The sequence below is a fragment of the Meriones unguiculatus genome, chromosome 1, assembly GCF_030254825.1.
Source record: "Meriones unguiculatus strain TT.TT164.6M chromosome 1, Bangor_MerUng_6.1, whole genome shotgun sequence".
NCBI classification, from domain to species: Eukaryota; Metazoa; Chordata; class Mammalia; order Rodentia; family Muridae; genus Meriones; species Meriones unguiculatus.
In genome coordinates this window covers 58,069,478-58,085,531 of record NC_083349.1, presented here as the reverse complement: position 1 = coordinate 58,085,531, position 16,054 = coordinate 58,069,478, and the positions used below count along the sequence as shown (strand labels likewise).

General features: G+C 48.8%; 1 protein-coding gene across 2 annotated transcripts in view; it reads right to left on the bottom strand.

The window, feature by feature from the left end:
- Window positions 1-693: 693 nt before the first annotated feature.
- Window positions 694-16,054, bottom strand: part of Cnnm1 (cyclin and CBS domain divalent metal cation transport mediator 1) — a 54,406-nt gene continuing 39,045 nt past the window's right edge. For both annotated transcript variants that reach the window (XM_021644651.2, XM_021644649.2), the window contains 5 exons: window positions 12,946-13,109; window positions 6,160-6,343; window positions 5,864-6,013; window positions 4,031-4,132; window positions 694-2,969 (listed from right to left, as the gene is read on the bottom strand). In XM_021644651.2, the coding sequence (XP_021500326.1) occupies window positions 2,890-2,969; window positions 4,031-4,132; window positions 5,864-6,013; window positions 6,160-6,343; window positions 12,946-13,109 (680 nt within the window). In that variant the 3' untranslated portion in view covers window positions 694-2,889. The remainder of the gene's footprint in view (window positions 2,970-4,030; window positions 4,133-5,863; window positions 6,014-6,159; window positions 6,344-12,945; window positions 13,110-16,054) is intronic.

Here is a 16,054-nt window from a genome sequence, read left to right as displayed (position 1 = left end):
TTCACAAACAGGACTTGTAGTTCCTAGCAGGGCAACCTTAAGCAAGTTAGCCAGCATTTCAGGCCGGTAATATCAGCACCTTTGAGGGGCGGTTTTGAGAAAAGAGCTAATGGATCCCTATTACAATAAGTAAAGCCCAGAGCAAAACAGTTGTTACCATATTAGGGAGTGAATAGTGTCTTTTGAGGCTCCAGAGATCTCAAATTGTTCTGGCATAGCCCACGACGGTTTTGTTACACCGTTTGCCAGCTGCCTGGCAGTTTCGCCTCTGGAGCTGACTCAGTGCACCTGTATCCTCCGGCCCTCTCCAAGAAACTTGGCATCACGCCACCTTGACTTTCCAGAGGGTCCAACGAAGCCAGCTAGTGTGACCAGCAGAGTCTCAGGGGCATGTCTGGGTCTGGCCCCCAAGATCCTGAACTTTTCTCATGGTCACGTGGGTTCAGCAGACGCTGGTCCTTCTCATTATCCTCTTAGTACCCCCTTTTCTCCATTTACACCCGGGGTTGTTTGACTCCCACTTCTGCCGTTCATTCTTGTAAAATCTGACCCACTAGGTCCCCGGAAGTGAAGTACCCAAACTTTCCTGCAACCTTACCTCGGCCTCATGCCTGCCTCCAGGAGAGTGCCCGTGCAGGCAGGCGGGGCGCCACAGGTGCGCTGTCCCACGAAGTGAAGTCGCCATAGTCCAGGAAACACACTTTTATTTTATTTAAAAATTATTTACAATTTATTGAGCCTTCATAAATGCTTTATTTTAAAATCTTTTTTTAAAATTTATTTAACCTGAAGAAAATGGGGGGTGGGGAGGGATCAAGGGAAAGGGGTGGTGACAGGTCCCTTAGAAGTTCTGCAGAGGAAGGGAGTAATGCAAGAGCAGTGGCCTGAGCCTGGTGGCCTGAGGGGTAATGAGAGGGAAATCCGTTTGCCCAGTAGGCTCTCTTGTGGGTTCTTGTTCACAACGCATCACTTCCTGGCCTAGGGCCGAGACGCCAGGCACTGGGTGCCTAGACTGTTTATTCTGACCAGGTAGGGGCAGGCAGAACGTGGTGGCCGTGGAGTTGGCGAGGACACATGCATGGCTGAGCCTCAGGCCAGCCAGGCTAAGCAAGGGGCATGTGAAGTCAGTGACACACAGAAGAGGGTCCCTGGCTCCAGTCCTTCCTCCCGTGGTCTGTGGCTCTCTTGGCAATACCTACTGCAGTTTGGCAAACGGTGGGCAAAAGTTATGTGGGATGTAGGTTGTGACCTTACTGTGCGGTGTGCTAAGGATTTCGGAGGACCCTGTCTTGGTGGGCGTCAACCTTCCCCCAGTGACAACAGTGCTTGACCAGTTAAAATTAAACACTATTCTCGAAGTGTCCAACATTCACTCTGCATTGCAGAAACACTGGGCTAAAAGTTCCATTATTTAAAACTGTTAAAAGCCTCTGTGGGTCTGGGAACCCACAGAGAGTAGTAAGAAAGCTTCAAGTCTCTGGAAAACACACAAAAACACCAAGTTCTGACAGTTTTAAGGGCTCTTTAGCCCGCTGGAGTCAAGCTATGGACTCCCCTGGGGTAATGGCCCCAGGTTTAACAACCCCTGAGTTAAAGATCCTGTGGGCAAGTATTTTCCTTTGAGACACAAATAACATAGAGGAATCATTAGCTGTCCATCTGCCTGTGACTGAATGGGGGTGGGTGGAGGTAGGGGTTGAGGCATCGAGGGAGGGCAATGGTTTTGGAGATTCAGCAGGCAGCACTGGATCTCCAGATACTGACTGGAAGTGTACAAGGACAGGGTGGGAAATAAATCAGAAACTCAAACTTGACTTTTAAATTTTCTCTTAGGCTGGCTGTTTCCCAATACCTACATTACTCTTAGGAGTAGATATGCATGGTAATTCTGCCATCTTGTGGGTATGGTTGGAATTGCATCTGCCCCAACATAAAGGACTAAAACCCCTGATCTGGTAGGTTTTTGGAATACTTAGCTGACCAACAAGAGATGGAGTAAGAGGCAGGAGGCGGGGGTATGTGCAAAAGAAAGGTGAGCGTTCAACATTCCTGTGTCAAGCACGCTGAAGTCCCGTGACAACACGGAGCATCCTTCCTGGCTGACCTGGGCACTCTTTGGTTTATCATGGCTGCACTCACTGTAACAACTTAGAACTTTTTCATGTAAGTTTCTTTTTTTTTTCCTGCTCTAACTTTCACTTAAAACCTGAAGTTACTTCTACGTCTGGCTCACAACTTGGTCCCTGTGTTCCCTGATCTTCCTCTTCTGAAGCAGGCTTACTGAGAAATTAATTACTGTAAGCTCAAACAGACACATCCCTGAGAGACAGCTTCTTCTCTTTCCATTCCAGCAGAACTGCCCTTCTCCTAGGCTGTGGAGAGTCCATTGACTGACAGTGAGTCCCACGCCCTGAAGAATCTGTGTCCATCCCTGGAACTGATCTTCACACCTGCTCCTCTGGACTAACATGCCTCTCCATCCGCATCACTGGCAGACCTAATGCTAAGCATGAACGGTGGTAGAAAGGGTTGTTTTGTTCTGGAAGAAGGAATGGTGAATCCCAGGACGTGGGTCTCCTGTGGCCCAGGGTCACTAACGAACAAAGACAATCATTGGGAGCCTCGAGTGGCACTGTCAGCTTGGGGCTGGTCCTGGACTACGCTACAGACAAGACCGTTTCTAGCATCCTCCAATTCCAGGCATCGGCTCTCCTTCAGCGTTAGACTGGAGGCAACTGGCAAAGCTGGCCAAACTGACTGTGAGGGGTGGAAGGTGGAGGGCAGAGTGTGCTGTCACCGGTGGGAGGCCTCGGGGGAAAGCAAGTGATGGGAGGGCGGGTCTTCCCCCAAAGCCTCGGCGTCTCAGGCCGGCCAGCGAGGCCTCCCTCATCATGTGATCAGAGGTGTTAAATTGGAGTTTTCCTCAGAGGCTCGCTCTCCCTCCGCTGACTTCTTCCTTTTCCGGCCACCTGAAAAACAGGGTGTCAGCATCCACCTGTAGCTAGGGAGGAGGACCGTGTGCTCTCAGAGACAAAGCCCTGCAGTGGAACCTGTGCTGTACCATGTCACTGATGTCAGCACGTTTACACACTGACACTCTGGAGCACTTCCCCCAAAGAGGAACAGCTCTGAAAGGCCACAATCCCAGGGTTCATGGAAGGGATTGAGCTAGGCCCGGAAATGCCTTCTTTCCTTTTCCTGGAAGGCCCCAGCTCAAGTGACTGCCAGACACCAGACTTTGATGTCCCTTGGGCCACAATTGGTGGCCCCATTCAGAATGTCTCCTGCCTAGTCTGGGCCAGGTGATGGTGACTGTGTAATTGCCCTCAAGGATGGAACAGGCACCTGTTTCCAGCTCTGGCAGTGTTCAGGAAGGAACATTTCCGTCCTGCTCTCTCTGCCGCTGACCTCTGTCTGAGGAGGATACTTCTCTCTTTCCTGTCTTTAAGGAATATTTTTTGTGTGTGTGTGCATTTGCACATGTTTATGTGTGGTTGCTGTGGTGTGCACATGAGGTCAGAAGACAACTGTGGGAGTCAGTTCTCTCCTCTCACCACGTGGGTCCTGGGGATCAAAGTCAGGCCTTCAGGTTTGGCAGCAAGCACCTTTACCAGTGAGCCATCTCGCTGGCCCTTGCTTTTCTTTCTTGTAGTCTCCTAGACACAGAGTTTGTCGTCAAAGGCCTATATAGTAAATATTATGGGTTTTGCAGGCCCTGAGGTCTCTGTTACAACTGTTCAGTCTTGCCATTTGTGGGCCACATATTACAAATGGGCCCATGACCCAAAGTTCTCTACCTGTACAAAGCAGGTCAGATTTTGGCCTCAGGACATGTGTGAAGATTCCTGTCCTCGGGGATCACCAATGGGGACAGATTTGAACAGGTGTGGCCCTGGTTCAGGGCCTGTTGTAGATTTCCAGTGTTGTGTCTTGTTAGACTCTGCGGGCCTTACCCCTGCAGGAAGATCCCCTCATGCTTCTCCTCCTCCTGCTTGGTGAGGAGCGATGGTCAGGGAGAGAAGATACTCACTCAGGGTTCTCAGCAGTTTTTTGCCCATGGTGTCCTCAGAGTCACTGCTGCAGGGGCTGGTCTCTGTGTCCAGGTGGATATTACAGCATTCAGTATCTAAAGCTGAAAGGAGAGCAAACTCAGGCCTCCAACCTAAATGTCAGGATCAAGCAGGAAGATTCTGAGTAATGCCCTTCTGTGAGTGACAAGGCTGAAGGGTGGGGCTTCTCAGTAACAGTGTGTGTGTCCCTTGAAAGGTGTTGTTTATTACTGCCACAAAAGGAACAGGCAGACAACGGAGCTGTAATCCAACAGTCAGTCTACCCAAAGTCAGAAATAATTACATCTCCTCCAGTACCATCTGGCAAGAGAGAGGGAGAAAATACTGTATGTTCTCCCTAGTGTTTGTGGCAGACAAAAAGCACATCTAAGGCCACGAGATGTCCCTTTCTTTTACCTGTAAGACCAAGGGCCCGGCCACAACAGGGCACATGCCCCTGGCTTCTCAGAATCTCGGAGCCCAGAAAGGACCCAGGCCTCACACCAGTTGAGAACTGACCCTGGGACAGGGCGGTGTGCTGGAAACTGACTGCACCAGAAGCCCTGCCACGGAGCCCACGTCTGACATGGTCTGTGGGTGTGGGTGAGCCAGTCCCCTCTGCCAGCCTCTCGGGTCCTCACGTATCACACTAACAGGTGGGCTACAAGTTCCCCAAAGTCTACCCGACTCCATTGTTACTTCTTGGCTCCATTTCCCAGCTGCGTGCTTTAATGGAGCTACTAAATTCAAGTGTGGAAGATCTCTCTCTCTCTCATCCAAATCCTAGACCTGTGACTGTGTGGCCCAGTTTTTTTTTTTGGGGGGGGGGGCGGGTTTTGACACATGTTGTCTCTCTGGTCTTACAAACTTAGGAGCTTTTCCACACTCTTGCTTTGTGCACTTGGTGTGGAATGGGGCAGGCCCGAAACACAAGGCAGAGGAACTACTGGCCTGGCAGGTAGGCATACGGAGTGGCAAAGCTTGGGGCCGCCACCTATTGCTCCTGGGACACGGGGCGCTTTGAGCAACTCCACTGTCAAGGCAGAAGTGCACCATGTCTCAAATGAAGGGATCTGAGAATGCAGGGAGCGTCCATAGACTTTGGCCTGTTCTGTGGCCCAGAGTAAGGCAAGAGCCCCGCCAGTGAGGGTAATGGCACCTGTCAGTCTTCTCATCTATAAAGGAGTTCTGATATTTAGAGAGCGTGATACCATACAGTGTCCTATAGACACACTCTCTCACTTATACCTGAAACTGCCTTATGATATAACCACCATTATTTATATTCATTAACTTACTCAAGGACTTACCTATTAAGTTAACCTGTTAAGATAAGGAAACTTACCTATTAAGATAGGGAAACTGAACTGTCGATTGAGTAATTTGCTTAAAACTGCACAGCTCCTGAAAGCCCTAAAAGTGATACATGCTTGTAATCCCAACATTTGGAAGGTGTAGGCAGGGGGCTCAGAAGTTCAAGGTCATTCTCTGCTACAAAGTAAGCAGGGCCCAGCTTACAAGAGAACTTATCTTGAAAAAAAAAAAATTCCTGAACTGAAGGGGCTAGGGTCTGAATCCAGGCAGAAAATATCTCCTACCATTGCCCAAGTTTTCCTGGAAAGATGAATTAGATGGGCCCAGTACATGATAGGTGCTTGGTAAATGCTGATTCCTCCCTCCGAGAGAGAGAGAGAGAGAGAGAGAGAGAGAGAGAGAGAGAGAGAGAGAGAGAGAGTGTTGGGGGGAAACAGGAGCTGGAGTCCCAGGGCTTCCCCAAGCCAGTTCGATCTTGCTGCCCTGGATCCAGCCCTGACCTGCTGTTGTAGGAACAGCCAGAGGGGACATCGCGAGTTGCTGTGTCTTGTGCTCCTCAAAGTTGGTTACTTCTTCCTGGGGGAAAGCCATCTCCTCCATCCTCAGGTACACCACCTCGCCGGGGCTTCTCAGACCATCTGAGCGGCTGCCTATGGAGGACAGTGAGTGTATTACCTCCGTGCCTGGGAGGAGACCCAGAGCTCTGTGAGGCACAAGATGGCTGCTGGGCATTAGCGGGGGAGGAGGGTGGGGCTGTTCTTACCCCGCAGCAGCCCAACCCCTCTGACTGACTCACACGGCAAGCTGGTCCTGTTGCTCAGGAGCGTGAGGACCGCATCATCCTTCGGAGTCTGGGGTGTGCCCCGGGTGGTGGGGGCCTTGGTGGAGTCCCCATCTGTGAAGGCTTCCATATCCGGGGATTGGGGCGAGCTGTCCATGTGGCAGGCCGTGAGGGCGTTCTGGTATTGCTGACGTGTGATCTGGAAGGAAGTGGACAACGGATCAGGAGAGCCATGTAGACACGATGTGCACGTAGCCAGCTTTCCGGAGCTCACAGGCAGCTCCACCGGGTGCTTTGGAATTCCTGGTCTGAGGCCTGAGGTCAGGAGTAGGAGTCCTGCCCAAGCTGCATTAAGCCTGGCATTAGAATGACAATGAAGTGTCCTTTTACTTGCTGGCCAACAATCCCCACTATTCGTTTTTGTTGGTTTTGGGCTTTGTAGTGTACTTGGGAGAACTTGCATGGACCTGTTCTGTGTTGCCATAGCAACATATCTGAGCCTTGTACCTTATATAGAAAAGAGGTTTATTTGGCTCAAGGTCCTGGTGGCTGGAAAGGATAAGCATGGAGCTGGTGCTTGGTGAGAGCCTCTCTGCACATGCTAGAGAAGCATAAAGGGATAGCTGACTGTAGTGAGGGGCTGAGCACACAGGCCAACCTTGTTTGACAGCAGAAACCAACCCAGTCCTAGGAAAAATACATTAATCCCCTCCCAGGGCCGTGCTCCCCACAACCTACTCACTTTCCTCCAGGTCCCACCTCGGGAAGGTCCACCTCATAATACTGTTACATTGGGGTCCTTGCTAACCTTTGGAGGACACACTCAAACCATATCCAGACCGGAAGATGTGGATCATGAAGTGGTTTTTCACCCCTCGGTCTCAGACCCACAGGGTTTGTTACATCCAGGCTTCTGGACCCCGTTCTGAGAGTTTCTAATTTACTAGGTCAGGCACTGAAGCAGAATTTGCATTTCTAGACAGTTCCACGGAAAGCTAGAGATACAGTGGCTCTTTGAGACCCACTGCCCGAGACCCAGTTAAGTTGAGGCACAGGTCCTGCTCAGTGTCAGTTTCTGCCCTGTGAAGCATTTTAAAGGACACAGCAGCACTGTGCTTGCAACCAGCTTCGGGAGTTTTCAGGTTAGAACTATTGTTCTGTGCTGTATAGCGTGGAAATGTGGGTCTCAACTCGCCATCCGCCCATCGCTTCACCAGAGTCAGCGCTCTTGTTGAGAACACCTCATGCCCCAGGCTCCTGCTTTCCCTTGCTGGGAAGTGAGGTCAGGTTCCAAAAGGGACAGAAAATTTTCCTATGGGATACTTGATAAACCCAAGAAAGCAGCTGACCCTGCTGTAGCTGTGTTCTTCAAAGAATTATTTTTATCTTATTGGCCCCTAGATGTTAGTTTATGTGGTGTCTCTGTGTGAGTCTGTATGTGCCATGTGTGTTTGTTTGTATCTGTGTGGGTGTGTGCAGCTGCCGAGGTCAGAAGAGGGTGCTGAATCTCCCAGAGTTGCAGTTACAGATAGTTGTGAGCTGGGTTCCACAAGGGTGCTGGGAATCAGGGCCGCCTGGAAGAGCAGCAAATAGACTTCCCTGCTCAGCCCTTGCTCCAGCCCCCAGCTGTGTTCTTCACAGCATTAATCCTACTTTAATCAAATAGGGCAAAGGGACCCTTTACCCAGAGACTATAGCAGGTAGTTTGCTGCCTGCCCAGCACCCATGGCTCAAGTCTTGGTTTTGCTACTTTGAGCCGGGTAGTCAGACGACTAGCCCCTCTGAGCTTGTAAAACATGCCTAGAGAAACTCATTACACTCCCACATACACGCCTGTCGATTGGCTTCATAACAGGCAGACAAAGATGGTCAAACTCACCATCTTACTTCTTCTAAACTGTCTATGACACGCCATGAAGGACAGTGGCCCTCTGGCACCGGCATCAGCATGACTGGTGGTGCTGGGAAGACAAACTTGGAAGAGTAAAGCCATAAGAAAGCATAGCCAGCGGGGGCAGCAGGAAGAGGCTGGTGCCAGGTAGTGGCAGTGGATGGATAAGGATGGTGTCCTGACTTTGATGATGAACAGTGATGTGGAAATATAAACCCAGTAAACCCTTTCTTCTCCAAGTTGCTCTGTTCCTAGTGTTTCATCACAGCAATAGAAACCCTAACTAAGATGCCTGCTAAAAAGAAGATCGAGACAGCTACAGCTAGGACTGGACATTAGGAGGAACACAGCGGTGTGTGTGTTGGGGGGGTAATGGTTGGCCTTGGATAAAGGGTAGGGTCTGGGGGAGGGTCTGCATGTCAGGGGTAGCTGGAGAAAGGGGAAGGTGCCATTGATTGGTTACCACGTTCTCACAGCCTTGCTTTTACACTGCTTTAAGAAAAAAATATATTCTAAACGTTTAAAGTACTACTGTGCTAATGCATCACCTTAAAAAACAAAAACAAAAAACTGTTGACAAAGGGCTAGAGAGATGACCTCCCCGTTAGGAGTGCTTGCTCTTGCACAGGACCTGCATTCGATTCCCAGGCATACACATGACAGACATATATGTAAGCAAATACTCATATACGTAAAAGAAAACAAATAACAAAAAATTAAAGATAAACTGTAGATATAAACTCTGTTCTAAAAAAAATGGACTCAGGTTCAAGTATCCCTTTGGACAAGTTTTGTTTTCAGTGCTAGGGAATGAATCCAGGGCCTGGTCATGCGAGACAGCTGGGGTACTGCCGAGTTATACTTCCAGCCCTGACAGGGTTCGGTTTGGTATGTCACTGTTAAATAGAAATATTGTCTAGCAGTTAAAGAAAACGGAAACAGGCCAACTGGAGCCACATTGTGACACCCTGTGTCACATTGTGTCTCCAGAAAACAAACCAAAAAGAGAAACAGGTGAAATAATTTTATCAACATGGCCTTGATAGTCAAGAGTTCTCATGGCTACTAGCCCAGAACTGCGGCTGCCAGACTCTTCGAAGGCCCTTCACTGCGTGAGATCTGCTAACTTCCATACCTATTCATGGGAGTACCCTTGTGACACTGCCTTAATCTCCCTCTGGTTCCTTCCCGATTTTTAAAGGTCCAGCTATTCCCCAGATAGTACAGTGCTTGAAAAATGCCACATAGTTTAGTGGTGTATTGGTCATTGCTATTTAAGTTTATTTTTCTCCTCTTAACTACATGCAAGGTAGTTTTATATAAAACACTTTACATATTTATATCTTGAAATTTTGTTTTTGTTTGAAACCTTTTTTTTTTTTTATAATGCGTTTGCGTGTTTCGCCTGCATGTATGTTTGTGCAGTGTGTGCATGTCTGGTGCCTGTGGAGGTCAGAAGAGGACATCGGATCCCCCAGAAGTGGAGTTACAGTTGGTTGTGAGCTGTCATGTGGGTTCTGGGAATCAAAACCAGGTCCTCTGGAGGAGCAGCCAGTGCTCTTAACCACTGAGCCATCTCTCCAGCCCCCATGTTTGTAACATTCGAATATATTTAACGTACTCCACAGTACCCAAAGAACATAGTTAATGCTCAAGAAATACCCATTGATTGGCTGATGGAGGTGAACAAACTAATTTTTGAAAGACAACATTTTTTTTTAATTATTATTCTTTTTCACCCCCTGTCTTCTCTGCTGCAATGCAATGTGTCTTAGCAACAGCCTGAGTTTAGACTGTCTTTCATACTTTGGCCTGTTCCTAATCTAAGCATCTCCTAAATTGAAACTAACAAAGTGTAAGATTTCCCTTTTGGGTCTCTTGACTTAGCGGCCAAGACACCCAGAAGTTAACCTATTGGCTAGTGGAGGTCTCTTGCCATTTTATGAAATTGTGACTTGGGGTTGGTTTATTAGCTTTCAAAACAGGACCCTGCATTTTAGGGATTTCACCACTAGATGGTGATGGGGATCTTGATCAAAGTTATATAACCCACTCTGTAAGGTGTCTGCCAGAACAGTCTAGGCTTAACTGATTCCTACAGGACAGACAGACAGACAGATAAAATCAGAAGGATACCTTGGGTGCTTCATAACAATGTATTAACATCTATAAATCATGGCTTTGTTTAAAACCTTACCCAGAAAACCTTAAGATGTGCCTTTCTAGCTCACTTTAAACTTGCCTTGAAATCATATTACTCTTGAACCTAATAATTTGGGAACTTTAGTTTGTAGGACAAGGAAGGTCACTGAGGACCTGTTCTGCAGCCAGCAGTCTGTGAAAGCACTTTTCCATGCAGTGTTCTCGTTGGGTCCCCAGGGACTATTGAGAGAAGTGTTAGGGGTTCTTGCCTGGGATGTCAGTCCTTAGCACTCAGAATAAAATAGAAAAAGCACAGAGACTCCCCTGGCCAAAGAGGAGGTCACAGCCGGGGGAGGAAGGTTGCTTCAGCAAGGCCCCCAAAGCATCTCTTGAATGGGAGGGAGTTGATTTTTAGCTTTTGGTTTAAGAAAGATCTTACATTACACAGCAAAGGAGGAAACCAAACCCTAACACATTTGTCTTGAATTTGAGAAATCCTCGGTAGGACTATAGGTTTTCTGAAGCCACAGGTTTAAAGAGAGTTTCATTAATGCTTTGACTGGCCATCCTTCTCAATTTTAAAATGTTTAGGTGGAAAAAAAGGGACTATGTTTGGTGATTCCCAGCAGCTTGGACCAAAACAGGATCCTCTGGTGTGACAAAAAGAACATATAATTCTCAGTACTCCTGAGAACTGTCCTTGGATTCAGGTTCCAACCACCACTGACTCAGGTTAGGAAAGAGTTTTTTCCTTGTTGTTTTTAAAAGTTGCCTTTTCTTAGCTCTAGGGAAGGGGCTCATTTTAGGAAAACTTTTACAAATGTCCTCTATCTGAGGTACTCATCTCAGTACATCCCCTGAGGCGCTGACAAATCCATGTCTGGTTATCCTAATCAGTCTATTCAAGACAAGGGATACTCCTCCAAACCTTAGGCTCCCCATGGGAGCTTACTAAAATTCCATTGGTAAAAAAAAATCTCATTTACTTTTCATTCCAATGTGGCAAACTGTTCACTGATTTTTTTTTTTTTTCAAGACAGGGTTTTTCTGTGTAGCCTTGACTATCCTGGAACTCACTCTGTAGAGCAGGCTGGCCTCGAACTCACAGAGAGCTACCTGCCTCTGCCTCTGCTGGGATCAAAGGTGTGCACCACCACTGCCCAGCTCTGTTCACTGATGGCTTGAACTTCAGGTGTAAATGATGCCATATGACCCCTGAAATCTACACACTACATGCTACACCTAATCCTGAAGACAAGGCATTCAGGAGGGGGCTTTGGGAGGGGACCAGGATGCTATGGCTTCTCTCCTATGGGGGGTTTGCTTCCTTTCTCTGTTATCTAATGTCCAAGGGCCCCAGGGCCATGAGGAAGTAGGCTCTCAACACACACTGGGTCTACGCCCATTGACCTTGGAGCTCCCAGGCCATAGCAGTGTGACAGTGGCCTGAATTGTCTTATGTGAACAGGACCAAGGAAAAACAAAAATAGGACTCTCCCTCCCTCACCTAAACGTTTTAAAATTGAGAGTGGTAGCTCATTAAAGCACTAGTCAAACTGTCTTTAAACCTGTGGCTTCAGAAAACTTTTAGTCCTACTTTTAGTCCTACATTTTTTCCCCCATTGCTGGGGCAGTGCACTAAAAATAGAACCCGAATTCCATATGCTGCCCCAGAGGACCAAGGGGTTCTGCTTCTGATGTTCCATTCCCATCTTACCCCATCACCCGCCTCTGCTCTTCACAGGCCAGTGCTCAGACACCCCCACCACTGCGGTTTCACTTCTGACATTCTCCCTCTCTCCCTCCCTCATCAGTTCTCAGCAAGTGTTCTCTCTTAGCCTCCCCCACTTCAAAAGTAGCCAGCTCTGCCTAATCTGTTTATGCCAGGGCTTTGTCATCAGGACGTGAACTTAGCCGGGTTCTGGTGTGCTTGCCTGTCTCCCTCACGTCTGCTGTCTCTAGGTTAGCTCTAGAAAAGCAGCTGTCTCCTCAATGCCGAGCACAAGGCAGACATGGGAGAGACAGCCAACAAGCTATCCTGAAATTAGGAGCCCAACGCTACGAACCAGCAGAGCTAGCAGGCTAGTCCCCACCCCACCCCCTACCTCCACCTTCGAGGAAGGTCTGCGTTAGCGCTGAGTAGAAAGCCACAAGGAGTTAGTCACCACCGGCTGTGGTTTTCTCGGGTTAGGCTCTGCCTCAGGCCTGTCACCTGTGCTCAGCTAGTCCGCGGTTGCTTCTCCCTGGGCTAACTTTCTACAACTCTCCTGAAGTTCAGTGATTCCAAGGCTCTGGCTTCAGAAGCAGACAGAAGTGTCAACTTTGAAGCTCTCTTTTTTTTTTTTTAGCCAGATGATCCAGCACTAACAGCCTCAGAGGGGGGTGTTGAGGTTAGCATGTGATTCAGATAAAGGATTCAGCGAAGCTCCTTGAAAAGTGCCCTCCACCCTGCAGTCATCTGGCCCATCTGGCAAGTTCTGCTCCTTCTGCTGGCAACATTCGATGGTTTCTTCTTTTCATGGCTGCTTTTATCGGATGACCATCACTAAAAGTGTCTATAGGGTCCTGGCACATAAGGCCGGCCAACACACCCCGGAAGTTATCCGTGTTCTGGGCAGAGGGAAATGACCTTCTCCCACCGTGTGGTTTCAGTGGCTGGGACAGTTACCAGGTGTACTCCCTGGATGTCTCACTGGACCCTTGTGTGTTGTGCCGAGGATAAAGGTCCGCCTCACTCCGCCCGCCGGCCGCCCTCCCGGAGGACTAACCTTCACGAACTGCACGTCGCTGAGGATGTGAACGGAGTAGTCGGGTGTGTAGAGGTTGTTGCTGCTGCTGTACAGCTGGGTGTTGCTCCCGCCAAAGTCACTGCGCTCTCGGTTTGGAGACTCAGAGCGATTCAAGCCGCTGCAGCGAGAAGGGGACCGGTTTACTGCAGATGGTGAGGGAGAGGGAGGGGCCGAGAGAAGAGACAAGGAATGGCGGGGGGGGGGGGGGGAGAGGAAGGATGAGAGGAAGGAGGAAGAGAGAGAAAGGTGCTATTTACCAAGGTCCCATGGAACTACCAGGCAGTGGTAGCATTGCAAGGACAGGGACCCACACCCACTAGAGTCCAAGAAGGGAGTGGCTTGTTGATGTTGCTCTGTGGCGCATGTTCCTCCTGACCCAGGAGGAAGCCAGGGTGCTTGGTTTCCCTAGATGTCGGGCAGAGGTAGGAGGCTATCTTGGCTCTTGTCGTTGGTGCAGGAGGACCCCCAAACACACGAGGATAGTGCAGCGTACGTGGTACCCAGTAGAGACCCCTCTGCTGGGAGAAGGCGCTGTACATAATGCCCTGACCCTTTTAGGAAGGTTTGTCTTCCTAAAACCAAGGCCTTAGGTTTGTCTGCAAAATCACCTGTCACTTCACCATGGCCAGGGTTTAGTGGGGCTAACTGGGCCTCAGCAGTGGCAGGCTCTGTGTCAGGAGTGTAAATGGGGACCATGAGCCATCAGGGTAAACAGTTGTTGTATAGCTGATAGGCTGCTGAAGTCTTACCCTTGCCTTTCACAGCTCAAGTCCAGGCTCAACTCCTCAAGGTTGTGGCACAGACGGGGTTGGGTGGGGTGGGCCTTAGGGCTGCTGGCCTCAGTGTCTTTCAGAGATGTTTGGGTGTGGAACGGTAGGACTCTGCCTGTCTGAGATGAGTAGCAGGAAGAATGTGGCTGCGGGGTGGGCATAGCCCCCTTGACTATTACAAGAGGCAGCACTGAGGAGAGCCACCGTGGTCCTTGAAAATGCGGGTCATAGGAAAGCTCATTCTGGCATAAATGGAGCCTGGCACAACCCCCACACTTTCTACCAGAGATGTAAACATCTCCATAGCGCCTTTAAATTCAGCAAAGCCTAAGCTTTGGTGGACAGTGATCTATCTTCCCTAGGACCAGTAGGGATGAGGAAACGGAAAGTGATCCTAAGCTCTGTCTCTACCACGGGAGAAGCCTAATGAGAGACTGTGAAACCCTTGTTATCCCCGTTTCCCAACAGATACCACCCTGCACGTCTCCCCAAGAGGCCAAGGAGGCTGCTGCCTTCTCAGAACTCAGATCTACTTCAGAGAGCTCAAGTAAAGACTCAAAACCTTCAAAGTTCTGTCAGGGTAGAACTTAAATTCTGCCCTTTGGGAGGATGCTCATGTCAATCAAGATGTCTGATTAGTGCCCGCTAGAGTGAGTCATACAGTCTCATGACTTGTCTGTTTTCCAAGCCGTTACAGATTGCTAAACCACGCAGCAGAAATATTAAAGTAAACACAGGTCAAATCATGTTCTCTCTAGAACCACAGAATCACTGCTTACAAATGATTACAGAACCGAGGATCGCACTTTTATCTTAGTCATCTCTGCAAATGCCATTTACTTGTTCGAAGCTATTTAACCCCAGAAACCTGGGATGGGCCTTGACTCCCCCCTACTCCCTTAGGACTCAAGACCTGCTGTTGGCTTCTAACCCAAAGGGCTCTCTGTTTCCCTTTCTCTCTAATCAAGGACAGTTACCATTACCTTTGCTTGGGTCACACTCTGGTCTCCTTACTTCTAATCTCAAGCAGTAGCCTCCCATCTTTGGGGTGCACTGACTCCCAGTAGATACCTAACACTCCAATAGTACAAACCCAATTTATACCCTGTGTTTTCCCCTACATATGATAAAACTTAATTTAAGAATTAGATAGAATAAGATTATTTATTCTTATGTGTTAACTAATGAAATAGAATTATAATATGTACCGTTATAAAAGTTGTTTACATATTACAAATTCCTATTTCCTAAATTTTTAATTTAATCTCTATGGATCTTGATTCTCATGGGCAACTGAAATCACAAAAAAGTGAAATATGGCTAAAGGAGACCACTGGGATCTGTTTCCATAAATTCGTTTCTGACTCTACCAGACTCCTTGCTGATCCCCACTTTCCTGACTGATTTCCTCCTGGGTCGCCTCTCTTCTCTTGGCCTCTGGCTTCCTTGGTATTCTCAGTCACATAAGTGCCTGCCCCTTGGTTCCCAGCATGCCTGCCAAGGCTGCTTCCTTCTTTATCCCTAGCTGTCTCTAGAGTTGCTCACTTCTCTGAAGGCCTCATCTGGGCACCCTAAGAAGCTCCTCCATGTTCACTGTTACTGCCTCTCTCAAAAAGCACTTCTCATAGAAATGAATTGAACCTTGGTTAGACCTGCTCAACCATAATTCAGTGAGGGTAGAGACCTTGCCTTTCCTCTGTCAACCGTAGTCACCTGGATGAAAGGAGACCGTCATTTCTCTAAGACGCCAGAGGCCAGGAGCAGGATGCCAGAAGTACCCTGCTGTGGTATAGAGTTAAACCCAAGTCTCAGGCTTTGGCCAAGCGACTTAGGAGAGAGGCCAGAGAGCACCGGGACTCTTAGTAACAGCTGTGAGACAGGGGGCCCTGAGTCAGGCCTGCGGAAGTCGCTCATTCACAGGTGTCGGAGAACCAGACCCTCCATTGTGCCTAAGACCTGACAGTCGGTGACAGAGCCTACAGTGATGTACCATTGGCTGTGAGAAGGCTGAGGTCTTGGTCCCTTGAAAACAAACTGATGAGTTCTGGCCAAATCTATATGCTGCTATTCAGGGTGGCGGCCAGAACTCAGTCCTCAGGTGGTTGTGGGAGTAGCAGGTAGTTTTGCAGGAGGGCAGCTGCTTTGGCATGCAATCAGGGTCTGGAAAACTGAACCTCGAATTGGTGAGTCTTGGCTTCCATTCAGTTTGGGTATACCTCGGGAGAAGACGTGAGCTCCGCCTGTGGCTTCAGTTATCCTGGGATAGCCCAGTTGCACCTTTCACTTTTCCTGACCAGCCTGGGGGATTCACAGCCCAC